Below are 22,384 nucleotides of genomic sequence, written 5' to 3'. Positions count from 1 at the left end.
AATTCAATATAAAACGCTGAAATCCATGCAAGACTATGCAATAATCGACAAAAAATATACAAAAAAACCTCCCATTATTTTCAAAATCGCGTGAATTATTTCTAGATAATTAGTATTAGGTAATAATAATAATAATTAGGTATTAGAATCATGATAGTCAAGATACATCTTAGGGCCTCCAAACCATTAGGACCAAACAGCAGGTTCATTGGTAACACCCTGACTTGCCCAAGTAAAGCAGTTTGCTGATGAAATGACACACACAAACGCAGCAAATCCAAACATTCAGCACAGGCAGTGCTGATACAGGACAGAGCAGTGGAGCAACAGCATCCCACAGGAGCCAGCATCTCCCTGCTGCTCTTTCCAAAGCTGTGCCTGCTTTCCCACTTACAACTTGTTATTAGATCAATTGGTATCACCCTCCCTTTTGCACTTCCCTCACTGAAACCACGACAAAGGCACAAAAGAGCAACTCAGTGAGTTTTGTGCACAGAGGAATCACTGAGACTAGCAGAGCTCCAGGAATCAATTGGGGTATTTTTAACCACTCTCATAAATTTCCTTCTTTGCTTCTGCTGCTGGAAGTACCAGAATAGATGGAGCCTCTCGGGCACCAGCAGTTCATGGTGTTTTGGTTTGCTTCCTCAAAAGCTTTAGTAAGACATGGCATGTCAGGGACAGGGTCACGGCTCATCAGCCCCTTTGCTGTGCTCCTAAATCTTGACAACAAAATACAAACAACAGCAAGAAGCAGCAGCAGAAGCTCCTTCCTCTGCGTTTTCCTCCTCCAGCAGATACACTGAAAACATGCTGCACATTAGTCCCTCCCAGAGAGAAGAGCTTCCTTCTCACCACGAGAAAAAAAGTCACTTTATCAGACAAATAATTATGCAAGTAATATTGGGACTGCACTAATCCCAGCCCATCCCACTCCGGTGTCTTCCAAACTACATGACCCCAAGAACAGGGAAAATACTCAAAGCTACACTCCAGTGTTGCAGGATATTCTGCTGCTTAAGTTTCTTGCCTTTTTTCCTCATATATGCACACAAATTCAATTATTTAGAGCTGAGAGTCAATAGGGCTGGATCAGCACCAGTGACTGACTCCCACTGGCAGGCAGCAAGACCTAAAGGAATCCCTGCCACTCTCATGAAAAAGGCACATCCTGACTATCAGATTACACAGGATATTGACATTTTTGATAGTATTATAAAGATAAATACTACAATAATTAGTTTTCAGCTGATTTTATCTCAGAAATCATACCAGCTTTGGTGATGTTTGCACTCCACTGAACCCTGTTTTCACGTGTTTTTTTCCTATCAGAGGATGCAGAAGAAGGAAATCTTAGGGGAAAAATGCATCACTGAAGAAGTGATAACTTTGTAACTTCTCCTATCAGAATTAATCATTATTAACTCCTGAATGAGGTCTTGGGGCGAGAAACAAGGAGGGAATTGCAGCTGAAGCCCTCAGCTCTCAGTGCCAGCTGGCAGCACCCACAGCATCCACGGGCAGAGACTGAGTCCTACAGTCAGCACCACATAAAACTCTCCACCAAACTTATCTTTATTTTTTCATCCAAAAGGAAAGATTGAAAAAAAAAAAAAAAAAAGACAAGGGAGATAAGGCTGGGAGACCTGAAAGCCATTTTTATCCTAATAGCTGACCAACACCCATCATTAGATTCTGATAGCAAGTAAAAAAGACTGTTTACAGTAACTTTGAAACCAGCAAATTCTGTCCAAGAATAAAGGGAGTGAATCCACTATTTGACAGTTACCATTAATGTTCTAGACCTGATAAGCAGCTCCTGTGCTCAACAGCTTCCCAAATTTCCTTGTCTTCCAGTTGGCCCAGTAAAAGATATTTCTTTTCCCTACAAACCTTGACCTTCATGTTCTAGTGCCTGATAAATAACCAGCAGAGAAAACAGATTTTTATCTGAATTTTAAAAAAGAAAGTTTGTGTGTTCTCTCAAGGACTAACTGAATCTTGTTAAACAAAACCCAACCCTTTGGCTTTAGAAAATTTCCCCTGTAGCTCATGGGTATATTCCTGGAAACCTCAGATCTTCTTTGGGTCACGGGGAGCTGCCTGTAGGAAAACAGTGGCAGCACCAGCAATGTTCCCAGTAATTGAAAAGAAATACTAGTGTAGGTGGTATGTGGAAAATAAGACTTATTTTTACAGCAGCACGTGTAGCATCCAGTGGGGAGGAATTTATTTCACTGCACATCCAGACAATGCTCAGCTTCACCTGTGTTCATGAAGAAGCAAAATCTGAACTCTTTCCTTCTCACCAGAAGTAAACAAAAATATTAAAAGAACTTAGTTGTATTTAAGTCAGCACAAGTCCCAGTTTTAGTAATTATCAGCTCATCTTCTTCTTGCTTTTATGGACTTCAGCTGTAAGCAAAGCCACCAGGTGCCTCTTTACATGCTGGAGATGGGATTTTGCAAATGAGCTAAAACCATCTAGTTTGGGGTGGGGTTTTTGCCTGTTGATTTCAGCTGACAACTCAGCACAGCAGTTCTGACCAACTGCCTTTAACTCCTCAGTGAGCTGCTCCTCAGGGAGCAGCACAGACACACAGAACCCTCACCCCAGCACTGACCAGCCAGCTCAGGGCTTTGGGAGAGCTCTCAGGTGCTGGATCAGTGGCTGGACTCGAGGGTCTCAGAGGCCTTTTCCAGCCTTGACAATTCTACATTCCCAGGATCCCTTCCCTCTCCGAGCCAGACCTGCAGACAAAAGCTCCCTCCCCGAAAGCCGCCGAGGAGAATTTTAAACCAGCAGAAAGAGTGTTTGTTTGTGCTGAGAGAAAGATTTAATGTCTAAATTAAGTAAGTGCACTGTGCTTAGCTCCCACTGCCAGAGCAGTGGGGTATTAATGGCTCTCCTGCTGGAGCTGGATCTCTCCAGAGGGCCCCTCCAACACCCGCCGTGTGCTGATCAGCACATCAGCAGCGGGGCACGCTCCCTGCCTGCAGCCAGCTCCCTGCGAGCAATCCAGCTGCTGCTCCGACAGGAACCCTCCTGTCCCCTGGGAATTGCACTGCAAGAATGAACAACACGTTGGGTTTAAGGAAGGGCCGAAAATTATGGCTCCAAAATCAGGGAAGCGCAAGGGAAACTCCGGCGTGAAAGGCCTGAGCCAATCTCAGCTCCTCCACGCGAAGGAAAATAAGCTGGACACCCTCCATGATTTTCCTCACGTTCCTGGTGCTAAATGGATACAATAAAACGTGTTTTGCTTGTATCCTTCCCACTATTAATTGCTGGGACATTTGGAACTGCAGATAATCCCACAGGTTTTCCCAAAGAGGAAAATCCCCGTTTGTCAGCGGTGCCGTTCCCTCGACCAGCCCCTCACTCTGCACTGAGCAAACATCATCCTGCAAAATAATCACATTAGAGCTTCTGCCTGCTGGAAAGGCAGAGGGGTGAAAGCCAAGACAGAGAGCTGTGACTGTTATTTCTGGTTTAGAATAGTGGAGGGTGCTCAGATAAAGACGCCTGAACGATGATGGGGTCATCTAATCAGAGGGAACGCAGCTCAGCCATAATAAACAAGGCCTGATGAACACGCTGCCTTTGAAGAGGGAATTGCAGTGCCTGATACACAGATCAGACAGGATTTGTTCTGGTGATGTTCTTTATATTGGGAGAACATTAAAAAGAGGGTAAAGAGTCACTCTCAGCATTGTCTCACATTCAATCAGGAATCTTTCTGAAGTTCACTCAGAGCCCAATTACTCCACCAGCATCTCCACACTTCCCAGGACACATTAGGATGACCCAGTGATAACACAAACTGTGTGACTTACCAAAAATGCTCACTTAGCACTGCCTCTAACCCAGCTGACCTGCTTGGAATATATTTAGAGGTGTTGTCCAAATGCAAAGCTCCCCACGCAGGAAGCATTTATTATATTTCCAAATGGAAAAGAGAGGCTCTCTACTGTTCCTGTTTCTTTATTGCTACCTCTGTGTGACTTCTCTCTAATTAAGATGCCTTGTAGTACTGAGGAGCAGTCAGGGCTTCCAGGATAATTTAATGGACTTGTAAGGGCTGTGGCTTATTCCCCATGCTGTGCCTTACAGTAGGGACTTGCTCCTTACTGGTTTTGAGACCAGCAGCCCAAGTGGGAGGTGTGCCAGTCCTTTATCCAGCACAAAACCCTGCAGCCCAGGCTGGCCAGTTCATCCCCACGATGGCAACCACCCAAACTGTCCTTCCCAGAATGGCATGAGCCTTCTCTGCAGCTTCTCTGTGGCTCCAGCTGCTCCTTCCAGAACCAGCATCCAGAACCAGCACCCTGGGCCAGCCTCCCCGAGCCCTCCCTGCTCACAGAAATGAAAGAATGGCAAAGACACCACCTGCAAGGCGGAGGCAGGGATAAGGAGGAGAAGGGGACACAACATGAGGATCATTCTCGTGCCACTCCACGAACACACACAGTGCCCATTCATCGCCTGTTCTGTGCAAAACAACAAACTCCTCTCATATTCTTCAAAAGATCTCATCAAACACAACGAGCAAGCAGCATGGCATGGATAAATAACTCCTGCCTCGTGACAAACAAGGAAATGTTTATGGAAGGCTATTAAACTTGGATTACTGAGACACTGGAGCAGTTGCAGAGTAGCCAATCAGCTCTGCTGACTAAATACATATTTATAAATGCTTTAGCTGTTTTATTTACCCAATGGACCAAAATGGCTTATCCATTCTGTTCTGGTTTTATTTGGGTCTATCAAGTACAGTAAATGTGCAGTTAGGTGCATAATAAAAACTCCTTTAGAAAAGTAATTACATTACCTTACACACAGAAGATTTTTCTTTCCCAAGCACCAAGAACAACTGGACCATTTCACAGGCTCCTAAGTTCTTATTAAAAATATACTGACACACTAATTACCGATCTGAAATCTTTCTTAGGAGTGTAAAGTCCAAAGGAAACATCTGCAAACCAAGCAGGGCCCCCTGAAAAGCTCTAATTTAAGCAGAGTGCTTGCTAAGGCAGCAGCCAGGGACATGGGCATGGCACCAACCACCTGAACAGTTCCTGTTCACATCCTGTTAGGAAGGAATTCCTGGCTGGGAGGGTGGGCAGGCCCTGGCACAGGTTGCCCAGAGAAGCTGTGGCTGCCCCTGGATCCCTGGAAGTGTCCAAGGCCAGGTTGGATGCTGACCAGCTCAGCTCCCTGCGAGTGCCTCGACTGAGAGAGCACCGAGAGGGGAACTTCTCTTATTTTTATCTCATATTTGAGCACTGAGTTGAAGCTCTGAAAAATATTAACCTAATTGCTCTGCCTTCTGGATAAAGCTTAGTTCAGGAAGAAATGGCATGTTGAAACCTAATAAGTCTGAAATTGAAAATACACCACTCTCTTACACATTAAGCAGACCAGCAGCATGTCCAAAAATTGTGACTCAAAAACCTGACTGGACCCAGAAGTGAACCTGCACTTTGGGTTTTCTGGCTCAAAGTCTGAGTTTACTTATTTTGCTAATTTCTGAGACATGCTGCATAAACTGCTTCCAGTCTCACTGTGGATTTCAACCTGGCTGCTGCTGAGGATGCTTCAGCCAGGAAAAGCCCATTTGTCTGAAAACATCTCCTCTTGTTCTTGAAGACAGGTTGTCTTAGAAGACCAGTGCAAACCTGTCCTGCTTTACTGCTCTGGGTCAGCTGCAGAAAAGTGCTTTGGAGGGGGTGAAGATGCAGCCAAAAGAAGGTTTGTAGGACAAAGTGGCATCTTCCAAAAGACTGCCCAGTTCAGCTGGAAAAAGCAGAGAAGCTTGTGGGGCCCAGGGGTGTCAGAAGCCAAGAGCACAAGCAGCTTATTCAGCTGCCAAAGCAGCACAGTTTGTTCTCCTTTCAGATGGAAAAAGAGAGATGCCTTCAGGCACATCCAGCCTCACACTCTGCACTGGGGATCCTTATTTGTGAATTATGGTGGGATGGAATACACACACATCACCCCCTCCCAGGGTCTCAGTTTTCTGGCTTCTTCACCCTCTTCCCACCCCAGAACTGGCCACTTCCTAAGCTTGCCCACCAGCTCCTTTGTCCGAGCTGCTGCTGGGAACAGCTTCCTGATTTCCCTTTGCTTCAGCTCCTCCAGGTCCATCCACGTGCTGCTCTAGCAAAGCCACACACTATTTTATTTCCTCACTGAACAGTCCTGCCCATTCTGCCATCAACAGCACCCCCTCCTCCTCCTGCCCCAAAGTACTTCATACAAACACTGCCCAGGAGCATCTCCATTACTGCTTAATTTACTGCTGTGCCTAATGCTGCCTAATGGGTTGATTATTGGGGGTTCCTCCCACTCCACAAGGTTTCACTCCCTCTGGTAACTCCTGTCACAACCACAAAACGTGCCAAGTTATAATTAAACACCATTGCTGGGAGATGGAACTGCAGTTTCCCAAGCTTAGAGACACGGGAACTGAACATCAGATTAGTATTTTGACCCAAATATCCTTCCCTAGGTAACAGATTGCCATTCACTGACAACATATGCCCTGAAGAGACAGAGATAACAAAAATTTCTATGAAAACAAAGCAGCTGAGATGGACTGAGACAAAACTTTGACTGAGTAATTGTTAAATATTCTAACTCATGATCCAGTAAAATAGGCATTGTCAATGTAAAACCTGTCTTTTGAACTTCTGAGACATGTTCTGAAGATGTGCCTCTGAACACCCAACACTGTACAGCACAGATACATACAGATATTTATTTACACATCAGATCATCTGGGTGCAGCTGGGATAGACAGACAACCAGGATCCCAGGGGTACAGCTGCTTCTAAACAGCAACACAGGCACAGCCACTGATTTTGGTGGGGTTTGACCAAGTCTTAAGGAACAGAATCAAATTCCTTGGATGCCAGCAATAGGAAAAAAAAAAACCCTACAGATTGGGAAATTAGTATGGGATTCAGTACAAAGGTAATTACAGAAAACCACTTCATTGTGTTCCTGCAGAGCTTGAGGAGAGCAACTTGTTAAGCTGTTGGCTGGATCTTCTACCATTGCTAATTCCTTTCCAATAAAACTGTAGCAACTTGGGAAAGCTCAGAGGGGGGAAAAAAAAACGCTATATTCTATTTCTCCTCACTGTGACTAGGAAATACAGTGTAACAATGAGGGTCTATAATAAATATATACAAACAGGACACCCCCCCCCACCAGAACTTGTGACAATTCAGAGAGGTGCCAGCCTTTTAATTCAAACCAGGCAGTTAAAAGTTCATATCTTTATGGCAGCGTGATGTCATCTGTCTGAATAAATCTAGAGCTGCATCTCATTTAATAAGATTATATGGTCAGAGCAGAAGCAATTTGCTCGAACATTTCTTGGCTGAGCGGCTCCAAAAGCATCTTTTGACACTAATTTGTTGAATGGATGATTGCAAGCAACACAGAAACAAATTAAAAAGTTTTGAAGTGCTTGGGCTAGATCCTCAGCTAGCGAAAAAGCAAAGGTGCCCATTAACCCAGCAGAGCTTTGCTTATTTGTGTGTGCTGAAGACCTGGCTGTTTATGCTTCAGGAGCCTCTAAAAATGCTTGGGCACAGAGTTGTGCTCAGCAGACAACACAAAACCTGACACCCTACCCCATAGTCTGGTTATATAATGATACAGATGGACACTGCAGTGGGTCATTTCATCACCCCCTCAGAGCCAAATATCAACTGAATTAAGGAAAATATTCTTGCACCTTCTAATCAGCTCCCAGAATGGGAGGGGGGGGGGGTTGGATTAAAAAGCTATTTTTCCTCAGAAAGGTTAATATTTGCACACCAGTTACACACCCCAGGCACAAACCGGCCCTGCATCCATTTCCATTTCAATCCACAAGGAACTCCCAGTCTCCATCCAGCACTGGAAGGTGGCTGCCAGCTGCAGTCAGGGAGGCATCTCCCCTCCACACCACAGCAATTAAAAGATCACCTAATTACTGCTGATCTCGAGCCCGTGGAAGTCAAAGGGAAGCCATTCACTGGCTGTCATGGGCTTTGGAGCAGGTTCAGGATTTTCTCCAGCAGATGTAAATCCTGACACTTTGGAAGCCCCAACCCTCCCGGTTTAACTGCGCTGATCCACAGCTAAAAAAGGGAAGTGTTTTCACACTTGACAACAATCGAGGCTTTGTTCCCTTTGAAAGAAAAAGCCTCTGCTTTCAACCTAAAGGACTCGAACCTTTTGTCCCAAAATAAAGACAAATTCTGAGGAATGTAAACCAGGATTGCCCCTCCTTTCCCCAAACGCTCTTCTTTGTAATCATCTTGGATCATCCCGGAGCACGGGATAATAAAAGCAGGCACAGGGTAAGTCTGCTGAGCTCTCACCTTTGTGGGGGTTTCTATTAGATATTTTTGAAGTTTTAAAGATTTTTCAGCTTTTCCAGAGAAAGCCAAACCTTCCACCAAGGGAACCGAACAAGGATAAACCCCCACCCACAAACCTTTCTCAATCATCTCCTTTCCTTGGGTAAAAAAACATTATCTACAAAAATTACCATTTTAGAGAGGGGGAGAAAAGGCCTGAATATTAAAATCACTTCATAACATATCACGAAATCTACAATAAATCCTTTGTGTGCATAATAAACATTTTGACCCTCCTGTGTTGTTTTTTTTTTTTTTTTTCCTGGCACCAAGTGGTATCTGCTCTGTGCACATTTTAATACTGAAGAGGTTTGTGAAAGAGCCTTTAGTTGAGTTATTTTATAGGCACTATTGAGGAATAACTCCAGAGAAGAAGATACTTAATCATTGCTGAAAATCCCCAGGTAGCTCAGCAAATCCACAGGCTTTCATGGCCAAGATGTATTTACCACGTTTGTTAGCATTTTTTGGACTTCTGAGGAGTTTGCAGTTCTTCAGGCAGCCTGGATTATTCACAGACTGCCTTGCTGGGCATCCAAATTTATCCTCACATCTTAATTCCCCCAATTGCCATCCCCTTCTCTCCACACCAGCTGTGGGTCTAACAAGCCTCTGACAGAGAAGTTCATTATATTCAATTCACTGCTGAAAAAAAATCTTATGGTTTCACCTTTTCCAATTCAAGTCTTCCCCATCCTGGGAAGGCAATGAGAAATCAGCCTGGAAATGTGGTGTCCTGACACACTGATCTCCAAATCCTCTGGAGTGACGCTCTCCAAGCACCCACATGATCTACAAGCTCAGTCCTGATTTCAAAAATTGCTGTATTTGAAGTTCTCACAGGTTGTTGGTGACAGGGAAGGAAACTTCAGTTTAAAGCCATTTCAGTCCCCTGCCAGCACCCAAACCTTGACTCGCACCCCAAATTTCCATCCTGCAATTCTGTGCTAAAAGAGCAGCTTTTCAATGAAAAAACAAACAAACAAACAAAAAAACCCCGTACAATTTGTGACACCAAGAGCTGTCAGACAAGCAGCAGGTACAGACTGTTGGAAATCCCCCAGCAGCACAGCCTTTCAAGTGTGTCAACTCACGCTTGTTTGAAAATGTTACTGCAAGAACAATCAACACCAACACACACACACACACACACACACACACTCCGAAAGAAAACTGGTTTTCCTACCTTTTCTTCTTGTAACTTCAAACCTTCTGGAGTCCTATAAGGAAAAAGAGAATTTTTTTTGTGGTGGTTTTCAGGAAATACAAGAGGCAGGATGAACAAAACCCCCTAAAAACATTAATCACTGATCCAGGGGAGCAGCTCTGGAGTTCAGTGCAGTAACTGAGGAGTCATTACAAGCACACACTTTACTTTGTTCACAGATATTTGATGGATAAATATAACACCTAAAGTGATTCATCACTGGGTGATAAGTTACATTGTAAAACACAACATTTTTCTTTAAAAATGGAATCTTTTCCCCCCTCTATTGACAATAAGGGGTAGCAGATAGGAGGGTTATTATTACTACACCAAAGATTTGAGGCTGAGGAGGGAGGAGCCATTTTTAGCAGAGACTTGTTCAAATACTTAAATAATTTCAAAGCAACTGGACTACTCCTGCTTCGAGCTGAGGGCTCATTTCAACCCATGCCCACCGACATGATTTGCATCACAACCACCTCCAATATAGAAACTTTGTTAAAAAGGCACTCCAGAAAGTCTCAAAGGGTATTGCATTCCCAGGCTGCACTCTCTGCTTGTACTAATGGTGAGACTTCAGAGGAATAAATATTTAATTTCAAGCAGTAACGTTATTTATGGGTTTATTACAAATATGTTTAATTTCCACTGCTGGAGTTACTTCTCAGGAGAACTGAGAACAGTGGCATCAGAAAGGGCTGTTAACAGACCATCTGGAACACCTCTGCTGTGCAGACAGGCTGAGACAGCCTGGAGAAGACAAGGCTCTGGGTTTGTCACACACTGCAGTGACCCATTGACTGCCCACACAAAGGCTCCTTCTGAGCCCTGGGGGGTTCCAGTGCAGGACAGAGCCCATCACACTCTCCTCCAGCCCTGGGGCCACCTCACATCACCCATCTCCTGTCCCAGCTCCATCAGACACAGTGCCAGTCCACGCTGTGTCCTCTGTCACCCCTTGTGCAGGCTCCAGATGCTGCTTCTCCTCCCTGCAGGCATCCACAAGCTGACTCAAAACCAGAGCTCCCACCAACCCACAGAAGGAGCAGAACAGCAGGAATGGACTCCCTGGCACCCTCCAAGCCAGCTGAGAGGGATAAACACAAAGATGGGTATTTGCTTGTAGAAACACTGTCATTACTCCCTGCAGGATGCTACCTCAGTGATCCTCAGCAATACCTAAACTGGCATTCAGGATTAGCAGGGACTTCAAAGCATTTATCCTCTTCAGGCAGCAAAGCTCCCGAGCTGCACAGGCAGTTTTACTCCAGGGACCTCTCAGAGCTTTTCAAAATATTAGTTTGAGAGGTGGGGCACAGGATAAAAAAAAAAAACAACCCTCAGCCACAGCTGCTATCCTTAATCCTGTGTACATGGAGGACACACCAAAGGGAAGAGTACTTTTAAAGTTCCCCAGAGTGCCTGCCTTTAACAAGCTGTTTGAATTCTCTGCAGTTCAAAAGCTGAGAAGCACTAAAACTAATTACAACTATTATATTGATCAAAAGAAAATAGACAATCAGACTCTGTTAAAAAAAAAAATAAAATAAAATCCAAGTGTCAGCTCACTTTTATTAAACACCCTTGTGGTACTTCCATGTCTGCACAGACAGCATGAAAAACAAAGGATGGGCTTCAAAGTTTCCCTTCTTTTACTCTATTCCCCTTATAATTACAAGCTCTAATGAATATAAACTATCCAAAAGCACATGCAGGATTCAGAGGAAAAGCTTGTTAGAACTGCAGTGGGAGAACATGAGGTCAGTCCAAGCCACCCCTTCCCATTTGGATCCCCCCAAAATACCCTTTCCATGAAGAAGAACACCGATGGCACTGAGAATTCTCAAGATTTCAGGAGAGTACACAGAAAAATGGGAAAATAAAATACCTGGCAACCAAAGCAGGGCTCAGGGAACAGCACAAAAAGGTATCAGGTCCAGGTAGAGACCTTTCTTGTGCTGTAAGATTCTGCTCTCGAGTTATAAAAAAGATCACCCAGAGGTTTTAATAGTGTTACCAGTAGAGAACCAAACTATTTTGATAAAAATGACACTAAAGTTCTCGAATGCATTGCCTGAGGAGTACTTTTCTGCAGAAGCCATAAAGCAGATGGTTATAAATGAGACTTATTTCATGGGCACCATTTAATGACTGCAAATTCCTTTAACTAAAAATCTAATTTTATCAGAGCATAAATCATATGCTTCGAAGGGAAAAATTTGTTTCGGATTTTCCATTCCTTCTAGAAAGCCTCTTCATGTACCCCTCTAAATAGCATTTCATTAATGCAACACACCACTTTTATTTGCCAAGGTTCCCTTTTAGCACCTATTTTCCTACTTTTGAATGTTTAGTCAATTGAGCACAGAGCAAAAGAGGTCCTTCTGCTCTGCAGCTGAAGTGCCTGATCATTGTTATGTGGAAATCAATGTTATGTGTTTGCTTCAGCATTGCCTTTCACCAGCCATGCAGCCACTGAAAAACTGCATCTCCTGAAGCCCAGCCAGCCCTGTGTCACCCAGCGTGAGGACTGATTCCCCCTGGACTAGGAAAGCCAAAAATGAAAGCCCTGATGCAATTTAACAACTTCTTTGCAAAAAGCCCTCCCCTGCTCTCACAAAGGCAGGGCCAGCACCTGCCTGTCCTGCCAAGGCACAATAGCTGGCTGCTGTTATATCTCCTGATTAATGCTCAGTCACGGGCCCAGGGATGAGCAGAGCACTGGGGATGGAACACATTCCATTCACAACAAACACAGGGCACTGATAAAATACAACCCCACAGAGGGAACACGCAACACACAGCAGGGCTTGGTGTCCAGTGTGCTGCAGATGGGTTTGCTGACAGCAGTTAGGGAGGGATTCAAGCAGCAAAACCACTTTCGGGTTGTTTAGGACAGAATCCCAGAATGGGTTGGGTTGGAAGGGACCTTAAAACTCATCTCATTCCAACACCACTGCTGTGGGCAGGGACACCTCCCACTGGAGCAGGTTGCTCCAAGTCCCATCCAACCCAGCCTTGGGCACTGCCAGGGATTAATTCAGTATTTAGAGGTTTGTCCACAGCTTTGCATTTCCCATCCCTTACTGTTCCTAAACTCTGACCCACAAACATGGACCACCAGGGCTGGTACCAAACAGGTACCAACTGCCCTCAAGCACAGCAACCACAGGATAACCTTGCAATGGTTTCAGTCTCTTGCCCTTTAAAACTGATTTAGATTTAGTCAAAAAGACACCTCTTTTTATGACCAGAAGTTACCATGCTGGATTTTGCCAAAAAAACACCCCAAAAAACAACACACCAGTTAACGCATCAGATGGAAGAGATTCAGAAGAACAGGTGACACAATCCAGATCCACAAAGTTCCTGTAGCAACCCCCTTAGCAGACACTTTGTGGGAGGCACAGCAGTGCAAGCAGATAAATCAAAGCCAGTCCCTGCAGCTGGGCTCTCACTGGGTCCCACAATAAATCAGCTGCCACCTCTGCATACCCCAGGTCTCCAGGGAGCTGCTCTCAGGACCAGCCCAACTGCTGCACTGTTTCTAAATATACAGTCCTGACTCACTTAGCAAATTAATAAAGAAGTGGCTGTTCCTATTAATAGATTATCATGCCAGGGATTTTTTTCCCTCCCTTCAGAGCATTCTCTTATCTCCAGTGAGGGGTCAAGCAAAGAGGGCAGATTTAGTTTAGATATTGGGAAGAAATTACTGACTGGGAGGGTGGGCAGGCCCTGGCACAGGTTGCCCAGAGAAGCTGTGGCTGCCCCTGGATCCCTGGAAGTGTCCAAGGTCAGGTTGGACGGGGCTTGGAGCAACCTGGGCTGGTGGAAGGTGTCCCTGCCCGTGGCAGGGGAGTGGAATAAATGAGTTTTAAGGTCCCTTCTAACCCAAAGCATTCCATGAAGTGACACCCAGTACAGGCTGGTGAGACACTCTGCATCAGCAGAGGTTATGACTGAGACACAGCCAGGATTTTCTGTTTACAACCAAGAACACAAAACATTTTCAGAAACCTCACTAATCAGACAGAGAATATCTTTTTTTTTTTTTTTTTGATCAGGCATGAGGGGAAAAAAAAAAAAAAAAAACAACAGATCACATGCTCCTGTTTGGAAAAAAGCTTGCTATCAGCACAGAGACTGGCAATGTAGATTTGTCCTGTCTGGTATAAACACTGAGAGAAGCTCTGATGTCTCACATCACACAGGATCATCTGCTCAGCCATATGGCAGCTAATTGAGGTAATTGCTGCATCTCTGATTTTACTCACTACTATTTCTGGACTTCAGATGAGAACCCCAGGTACAGCTCCATAAATTTCCACATTGTCATGGGGAAGCTCACGGGATGGCTGTTTTTAGAAAGCCCAAATTTGCAGATGTAGCCTGGCTAATCTAAGAAACTGATAATTCTCCTGCTTGATGGTACAAAGTTCCTAAAGCAGAACTGTCTTCCCTTAAAAACTTCTGCTACAGGCTTTTATTTGGAGGGAGAGTATGCTAAAAATTAGTCAGTATTTAGTCTTTTAAGGCTAAGTGGCTTCTGAACAGAATATCAGAAAGTGTAACTCTCTGCCACATCACAGCCAAGTTAAGACTGCCTTTGATTTCTTTTTTATTTGCAACATGTTTTACTCTGCTTTTCTTCCCTTCTTCAGAAAACACACCAGCATTTCCCCATCCAGGTTTGATTTTTTCACAGTTGCATCTTGACAGTCCCTGACCCTGGGCCAGAAACGATTAATGTACACCAAAATCCTTCCAATTTGATGCTGCTATTCAAATATGCAGTACCTGCTCTGCTCCAAGTAGCACAACATTCACATTTTCTAGTACTCCAAGCATAAGAGCATCCCATAAGATACAGCATTTATTAAAACCTCTGAGGGCACAGAAGAAGGTAGGTGGGGTTTGGGGATGCAGAGAAAGGACCCCAACAAATATCTGTACTCTGGCCCAGTATAGATTTAAGTTCAAATCTGATTCTTTCCTTTTTTTTTTTTTCCTCCAAACTGAATGAAAAACAGAAAGAACCCTCACATGGCCAAGAACACATACCTACTACTAATAATTAAAATAAATACCATGATGTTAGATTTTCAACTGCATATAAAATTGATACTCTGTGCCTGTCTTACTCCAAGCTCGTGCTCTGAAATTGTGTCTCTCTTTGAATTAGAAGCAAAACCTTTCGATAAAAGTCTTGGCAATTTTGTACCTCGCTTTCCAAAACGTTCCTTTCCTAGTCTGTCAGATTAGGAAATATGACTTTGCTGGGGGAAGGAGCACAAAATCATCCCTATGGCTCCCTTGCTGCTCAGAGGAGCCTGCTGTGGTCTTCAGGTGCAGCAGCAAGTGATGCAGCATTTAAGAATCTGAATATAATGAGGAATTCCAGCAATAATTGATGCTCCAGACAAGCCCAGTTGAGGCTGTGAGTGGACTCCAGAGGGATGCTTTATCCTGGGTGGAATGGCACTGAAGGGCTGCTCTGACCCAGCTGTTTGCAGTCGTGGGGGACTCTGAGGTGCATTTGCACTTGGAGGTTTTAAGCAGTTCAGGTGCCATGGAACCAGAACCACAGAATGGTTTGGGTGGGAAGGGACCTTAAAGATCATCCAGTGCCACCCCTGCCACACCTTCCACTCGATCAGATTGCTCCAAAACCCTTCCAGCCTGGTGACATCCAAATATTTAACAACTCAGCACAAAACAACTACTCATGTGCCACAGCACAGGATTATTCTCCACTTTCACGCTCTCAAGCTAGGATGACACTGTTCCAGCTCCCCACCAGGACTGCCCCAGAAAACATAACACACAGGGAATGGGAGAAGGAAAGCTGGCTGCCAAATTTCAGTTTTGAATTAGATGCCTTTGCAAAAAAACAAGAGGCTGAAAAAAAATCAGTCTGAGCTCCTAGTGAGGAGTTCCTTGAGAGACTGAGTGGACTAACACCCCTGGCTTTCCATCAGAGCCTCCTGGCCAAGCTCCCCTCCAAATCCAAACTCCAGGCTTATTTCAGGTCCAGGTTGTTATTAACTGTCTAATCAGGACTAAAAATACTCCAGCAAACAAACCTCTTCTCAAGAACACCCCAAAAATTTGAGGGGTGAAAGGCTGAGCACCAAGAAAAACACTGACCATTGCTGTGTCAGAGAGCTCATTTCTCATCAGAAGGACTGCACATTGTAGCCTTATTTTTCCTTTATAAATGCAAAGCACAACTGCAATAATTCTACCACAAACCGTGAAGAAATCGATTTGGCAATCTGAACATAAATTAAGCAATGTTTTTGATTCAGTCAACTTGTTCCTATGTAGATCAGAACAAGTATTAGTGAAGGTCAGTGACCCATACCCAAGTATTTGCTTTGATGAAGTTCACAGGAATTTTCCATCAGAGCACACTTCAAATTACTTGACCTGTAAATTAACCCTTTACTCGTTTTTAAAGCAATTTCAGTGGATTGCCAGGAGCATTTCTATTTGTGATTCAGTGTTTTCAAATGCATGTTAATGGCTCTGCATATTAATCAAGCCATAAAATGTGGTGCCTTAAACTTCTCATGGGTGAGGAGCTCCAAACTGAGCAAAGCCCAACGTCACCACAGAGGGATTTCAGGTGATTTTTATTATTAAAAGGGTGTTATGGCTAAAGTATTTTCTGCAGGAGAAAATATCTGCTGTTTTCTCTCAAAAGGGGTTGGTCTCAGTTTCCCTGACCGACCAAAAGTTGTGCTCAGGGCTCATCTTGGTGTTTGGTGTCATACTTTATAAAGACTATTTCTTGTGGAAACAAGCTCTCTATGCAGTTTTGGGGTTTTTTTCCCCCAAAATCTGAATTATAACTTACATCCCTTGAAGCTCTTTTAATTGCATTCTTTGTACATTCAAAATTTTAACAGTCACACTTGTTAAATTCTGAGCAAACACGTTCCTCACTGAGATTCTTCCACCTCAAGCAAGATCAAGTAATTGGTAAAATAACGTCCTGGTTTTTAGGGAAAGATCAAATGAATTAGTGTCCTTCAAGTAATGTAATAGTTCTGTGATTTATGTTAAAGGAAATTATTTGGGTAATGAATTTAATCCTTCAGAGTAACTTTTTTAAAAAAATCAAAACTAATATGCATTAGTGAAGAATGAGATTTTTTTTTTTAACTGCAAAAGCGTGAAAAATCTTTAATTCTTTTTAATAAAAAGGCTAAAGTGACCTGAGACTCTACAGGAACAGGGTTAACAGAGTACCAGTGTATTACCTGAGCCTCCAGAGCAGCAAAATAACAGTGGGGGTGTGGAAGGGAACTGTTTTTCTTCACTTTTACAGACCAGAGGATAGATAACTCCAGAAAAAAGTAGACCTGAGACAGAACTCAGAACCTCCAACAGCACTGAAATGACTTTTGAGCCCTGCTAAGCAGCAAAGAGCAACTTTTTAATTGGCTTAAACTATAATGCAGACAATTGTGGGTGTTTGTAGATGGGATGTGACTGGGGGAAATGGGATTCTCCAGCTAGAACCAGATCCTGAGGCTTAAACAGATCCAATTGCAGCATGAATCCATCAAGGGCTTATCATTAGCCTGGCATTGACTGATGTGTCTGCCAGTACAGAAGTGTTGGAGGCGCTGGCAATTAAAAAAATAGCCAAATCTCCCTTCCCTGGCCTCCCCCACCACCTCCCACTTCCAGAGCCACCACTCAGCAAACACATGATAATCAGGAACTAATTAAACAACTAAAAGTGTTTCAGCATTCAGTGCTGACTGCTCAAGAAAGCCACAGTTTTTTTTTTTAAGCAGCAAAAGAGCTTTTTTTCAGGTTTCACCTAAATGTCCAGCGACCCAAGTAAAGAACCAGGACAGAGCTTGCTTATTAAATTTAGTTTCAGTAATTCCAGCAGCCCCAGGACAGAGCACCTCCACAACAACCAGATGCCCAATTTCCCTCCCAGATGCCATCAGTATATTCAGTGATTCTAAGAGCTTCTGCTTCACTGTTTCTCACTGACCTCCTCAGCAGGTGTTTAATACAAATATACATGAATAATATACAAATAAACACGAATGTTTTCTGTTTTCAGTATGGAGAGCTTCCACTCAACACAGAACCAGAAAGGCAAGAGCTGGAGCTGCAGCAGCAGCTGGGTACGGTACCTCGTGATGCAACCTCCCCGTGTCAGAGAACAGCCTCCTGCTCCTGGCCACGTCCATCCATCCCCTCGTGACCAGAGGGATAACCCCGAGCAGCACCAGACAGCACCAAAACCTTCTTGATGTCATCATTTCGAGTCTGTGGAAAACAAGAGAGCGTTCATGGAACAGCCATCTCACAGCAAAAGCCAGCCCAGGGTCAGCAGCACGGCAGGAGCTGCAGCTGATGGTGTCCCATCCACACCTGATCAGTGCCCGTGGAGCTCTACATCCCACACCACAGCAGTTTTACCCCAAAACTGTCCTCCTCAGGACATGCTGTTCCCACACAGCTCCTGCAGAACTGGAGTCCTGGGATTTCTGTAAGTACTGTGGCCAAGAGCAAACCACCCCAAAGCACAATATCAGGCCAAAGGGCGACTTCTGTCCCTTCTCCAGAGCCCCCAGGACCACTCACAGTCAGGGACTCACACCTGAACCCTCAGCAGATCTTCAGGAAAACCCCCAGGCATCCAGTTTGCTTCTCTGGCCACTGGAGGCTCCCAGCCCTGCCCAGCCAGGAGCTGTGCTCCCTCTCAACTTTTTGGGGACAAGAACACAAGGTTGTGTCTTTACTTTCTTCCATTAAATTACCAAAGGAAGCCTCAGGCCTGGAACCCTTTCCGTGGTGGCTGAGGGGAGTTGTGACCTTTGCTGAGGCTGTGGAGGATGCACACACAGACCCCTTAACGAAGCAGAATGACACCTAATGAAGCAGCAATGGCATTTCTGCAGGATGCAGGACCAGGCTGCTGCCTGGGCTGAGCAACACTCATCAACAGGGCGGGCTACCTGCTAATGGCAAAATTAACCCGAGCTGAATTAACTCACCATGACATATCCTGTCCTGACAGGGCTCATTTTACAGTGTTTTCCTGCAGGGTATAGCCAAGCCTTGGTGCATCACTCTTAATTTTGGAGCCACGACCATTTCCAGCAGCAGTGGCTCAGCCTCAGCTATCCTGTCTGCCCAAAGACACCCCATCCCTGGAGGGAGCACAGCCTGCAGCACCTCCAGGGCTCAGGCAGCGCCTCTCCCCAGCACTAGTGTAAACACCCTGAACGGAGAGCAGTCAGGATGAAATCAACATTTATTAGGCTTTCTAAATTCCAATTAGGAAGCTCGGATGTAATGCTACCGGGGCTACAAATAAATGTTTCATAAACCAAAGTCTCTCTATCAATAAGCGACAAGTACATTGTTACATTATGAATTGCTCCAGCACAGCAATACTGTTTCCCACACTCTTTTTTTTCTTTCAGAGAGGTATTTTGTATGCTCTGTTGATACCATCAGAGCAAACACAACTTCACAGTTCTAGAGACCTCTGACTCATATCCTGCTTGAAATTACAGTCCTGGAGCAAAACAGAGTTTAATGTATATTTAGTAAATAACTAACAGCCAGAAAACATGAAGGTGCTTGGATTAGGATCTGTAACACTGATGAAGCTGAAAGGGCAGCCCCCACCTGCTTGTTTTATAAATAGGATTTGTTGAACATCTTTCTCCAGACAGTTTGGAAATCACTTATTTTTATTGCATGCTGACTGACAGGACACTAATTGCTCTCACTCACAGTAAGAGAAGGACACACTAATATAATATACATTATATATCTTAATAGCCTCAACCAAGCAACAAATATGCACCATAAATATCCTTAACTCTGCAGTCACACAGCATTTTCATGTCGTTTGGCATCCTAAACCACAGCTCAGCACCCCCTCTCACAATACAGCTGCTGGGCTGCAGGCTGGAGTTCCCTGAACTGAGCAGAAAACCTCAAAATGATTGAATAGACACAGATCACCACTGTAAATTTTGCCACCAGCTCCTTTTCCTCGCTTGAGGGAGGGTTTGCAGGATGGGAGCCTGCACGGGCATCACTGCCCAGATAAATCAAGGCTTGCACTCGGTAGTTGCAGCTGAACACCGCAAGATTCTCAAGAGCTGGGGGTGGAGGAGGGAGTCTATCTCACATCTGCCCTTACCAGTGCATGTGAGCAGAGAGACAGATTTTAATCTGCAGGAATGCCTGATTTTAATGCTGATACTAGAATTAAACCAGACTACACTCAAGTTGAGCATCACAGTCACTTGTGACACATCTCCTTCGGTTTGGGGCAGTTGCTTCCAAAGCAATTTTGGCTCTTATGTTAAAGAATATACTCTGCAAAGCCAAAAAGTTTACCTAAAGGTTGTGGTTTCCTCCTCTGAGCTGGAAGAGCCTCACAGCTTTCCCTGCAGCTGGCACTGCTCTAGCAGGAAAACACTCCCCAAGCACAGCAGCATCAGGCTGTGAACTGTGATCTGAGGGAGCTCAAACACGATGGCAACAACGGCACCAGTGACAGCAGAACACCCACCCAAGGAGTTTGGACAGGCACCAACACACAGGGAGAGCCTCAAATCACGAGCAAACAGGTGCAATGTCTCCACTCCACTCAAAGAATAACAGCGAGCAGACACGAGCCAAAGACAAGCCCAGGTTTTAGGGTACAGGTTTTGGAGCTACTCCAGCAAAAAAGGTCACCTTGAAAAAGGACAGGAACATTGAGTGGAGGACAGCACAAACTGTTTCAAAGCACTCCTGTGACATCCAGCAGGAGCTGTCTGACAGCCAGATCGCTGCAGAGATCCCACAACTTTCTCCTCCACAACACAGAAGCTTTAAGGATTCAATTAGGGTGGCTGTAATAAGATTAAGGAATTTGCCAAAAGCAGTTATTGGTTTTGCTTTCAGGGCTACTTAAATTGAGGCTCATTTGAGAAATCAGTGGTTGGCAATAGCTTTCAATAATTTCCAACCAGTGTCACATTAGAAAGGAAGAGGTTAAACCTAATTACCTGAAGTTCTGACTGTTGCTATAGCAAAAAGAAAGTGTTTGGACATAACTGTTACCTCTGTACAAAGTGGCTCTATTAACACCAGATAAGAATCTGGTCCTTAGTTCCTATCATCAACCTCCCCAATTGCACCAGCCTTATCTAAACAGCATTTCTATGGCTGACAAAATAATTCTGACATTCATAATTCCTTGTTAAGTGCTACAAAAATAAGCTACAAAATTAAGGACCCAATCCAATCTAAGGTAACCTTTCAGCAAGACACAGCGAAGCCAAATAATGATTTCAGTCACCTGTCTGTAGTTAAATACTTCAGATGCGTTAAGAACTCATTGGAATCAGCTGTGATGTTTAAGTGCAAGCCCGACTTTTCATTCGAGCCAAAGCTACTTGAAAATATTTCATTTGATCCTGAAATTCCCCAAGACACTTCAGTGCTTGCAGCAGAAACCTATGGAGCATCAATCCAGCAGGGATGCAGGACTAACCGAAAGCTCCTGAACCTCGCAGGGATTTAACCACGGTTTCCTAAGCTCGACATCCGAATACGTTTCAAACACCGGTTTGCTCCGAGGTGACACTCGGAGAAGTCCCGTTCCATCCCTCCCGTGACCCTGCGCCGGGGAGGGGCCGCAGCATTCCAGGGGATCGGGGACAGCAGCCCTGGGTGTCATCCCCGAGCAGTGCCGCGGTTCCCAGCGGTCCGTGCCCGCTCCATCCCCATCCCCGGCGGGTCTCGTCCCTCCCGGCCCCGCTCCAGCCCCGTCGGACGCTCCGGGCCGGGCCCGCATCGCCCCCCGGCGGCCACGGCGGGGAGCGCGGGCCCCACGCGGGACCGCGGCGGGACCTGCCGGGACCCCCGCCCGCGGCCCCGCACACCGCCACGGACACGGGGGCACCGCGGGACCCACGGGCGGCACGACCACGGGCTGAGCGATGGGGGGGGATCCCCGAGCGCGGCGCCGGGACGAGGGCACCCACCTGTCCCCACCCGCGGGCGGCACCGAGCGCTCGGGGGTCCGCGGGGGCGGCTCCGCCGGGATGCGCAGCCCCCCGAGCACCCGTGGGGCGGGACGGGCACGGGGATGCGGAGCTGTGAGGGGATGCGCGGGGCTGTGCGGGGCTGTGAAGGGATGCGCGGGGATGTGAAGGGATGCTCAGGGCTGTGCGGGGATGTGAAGGGATGCTCAGGGCTGTGCGGGGATGTGAAGGGATGCGCGGGGATGTGAAGGGATGCTCAGGGCTGTGCGGGGATGTGAAGGGATGCGCGGGGATGCGAAGGGATGCTCAGGGATGTGCGGGGATGCGAAGGGATGCTCGGGGCTGTGCGGGGGCACGGCGGGACCCCGCGGGGCGCTGCTGGCTGCACTCACCTGGGCAGGGCGCGGGGCTGCAGAGGCGGTGCGGGGCCGGTGCGGGGCGGTGCGGGCAGTGCGCGGCGCGGGCCGGGCCGGCCCTATTTGTGCTCTCCGGGCCGGAGCCGCCCTGACGTCAGCGCAGCATTTGCATGTTCCGCCCAATCCCGGCACCTGTGCGGGGCCCGGCACCGCCCCCGGGGGGAGAGGGGGCGGCGGGGACCCCTCCTCGGGGACAGCGGGGCCGCAGGGACCCCCCCCCTCGGGGACAGCGGGACGAGGGGGACCCGCGCTGGAGCATCCCGCGGGTACCACACACGTCGGTGTGTCAGGGATGCTGCAGAGCCCCCCCG

The 22,384-nt window shown here is 46.0% G+C and overlaps 1 protein-coding gene across 4 annotated transcripts in view; it reads right to left on the bottom strand.

The window, feature by feature from the left end:
• LOC114065708 (follistatin-related protein 4-like) overlaps nucleotides 1–22,097 on the bottom strand; it is a 169,594-nt gene extending 147,497 nt beyond the window's left edge. For all 4 annotated transcript variants that reach the window (XM_027899820.1, XM_027899816.1, XM_027899818.1 and 1 more), the window contains exons 1-3: nucleotides 22,050–22,097; nucleotides 17,791–17,926; nucleotides 9,605–9,638 (exon numbers count right to left, since the gene is read on the bottom strand). In XM_027899820.1, coding sequence (XP_027755621.1) covers nucleotides 9,605–9,638; nucleotides 17,791–17,919 — 163 coding nt within the window. In that variant the 5' untranslated portion in view covers nucleotides 17,920–17,926; nucleotides 22,050–22,097. The remainder of the gene's footprint in view (nucleotides 1–9,604; nucleotides 9,639–17,790; nucleotides 17,927–22,049) is intronic.
• Nucleotides 22,098–22,384: the final 287 nt, after the last annotated feature.

This window comes from Empidonax traillii, unplaced genomic scaffold (genome assembly GCF_003031625.1).
Source record: "Empidonax traillii isolate 1590-97213 ecotype Southwest subspecies unplaced genomic scaffold, ASM303162v1 scaffold689:size842923, whole genome shotgun sequence".
Classification (NCBI taxonomy): Eukaryota; Metazoa; Chordata; class Aves; order Passeriformes; family Tyrannidae; genus Empidonax; species Empidonax traillii.
This window is presented reverse-complemented; position numbering and strand designations above follow the sequence as displayed.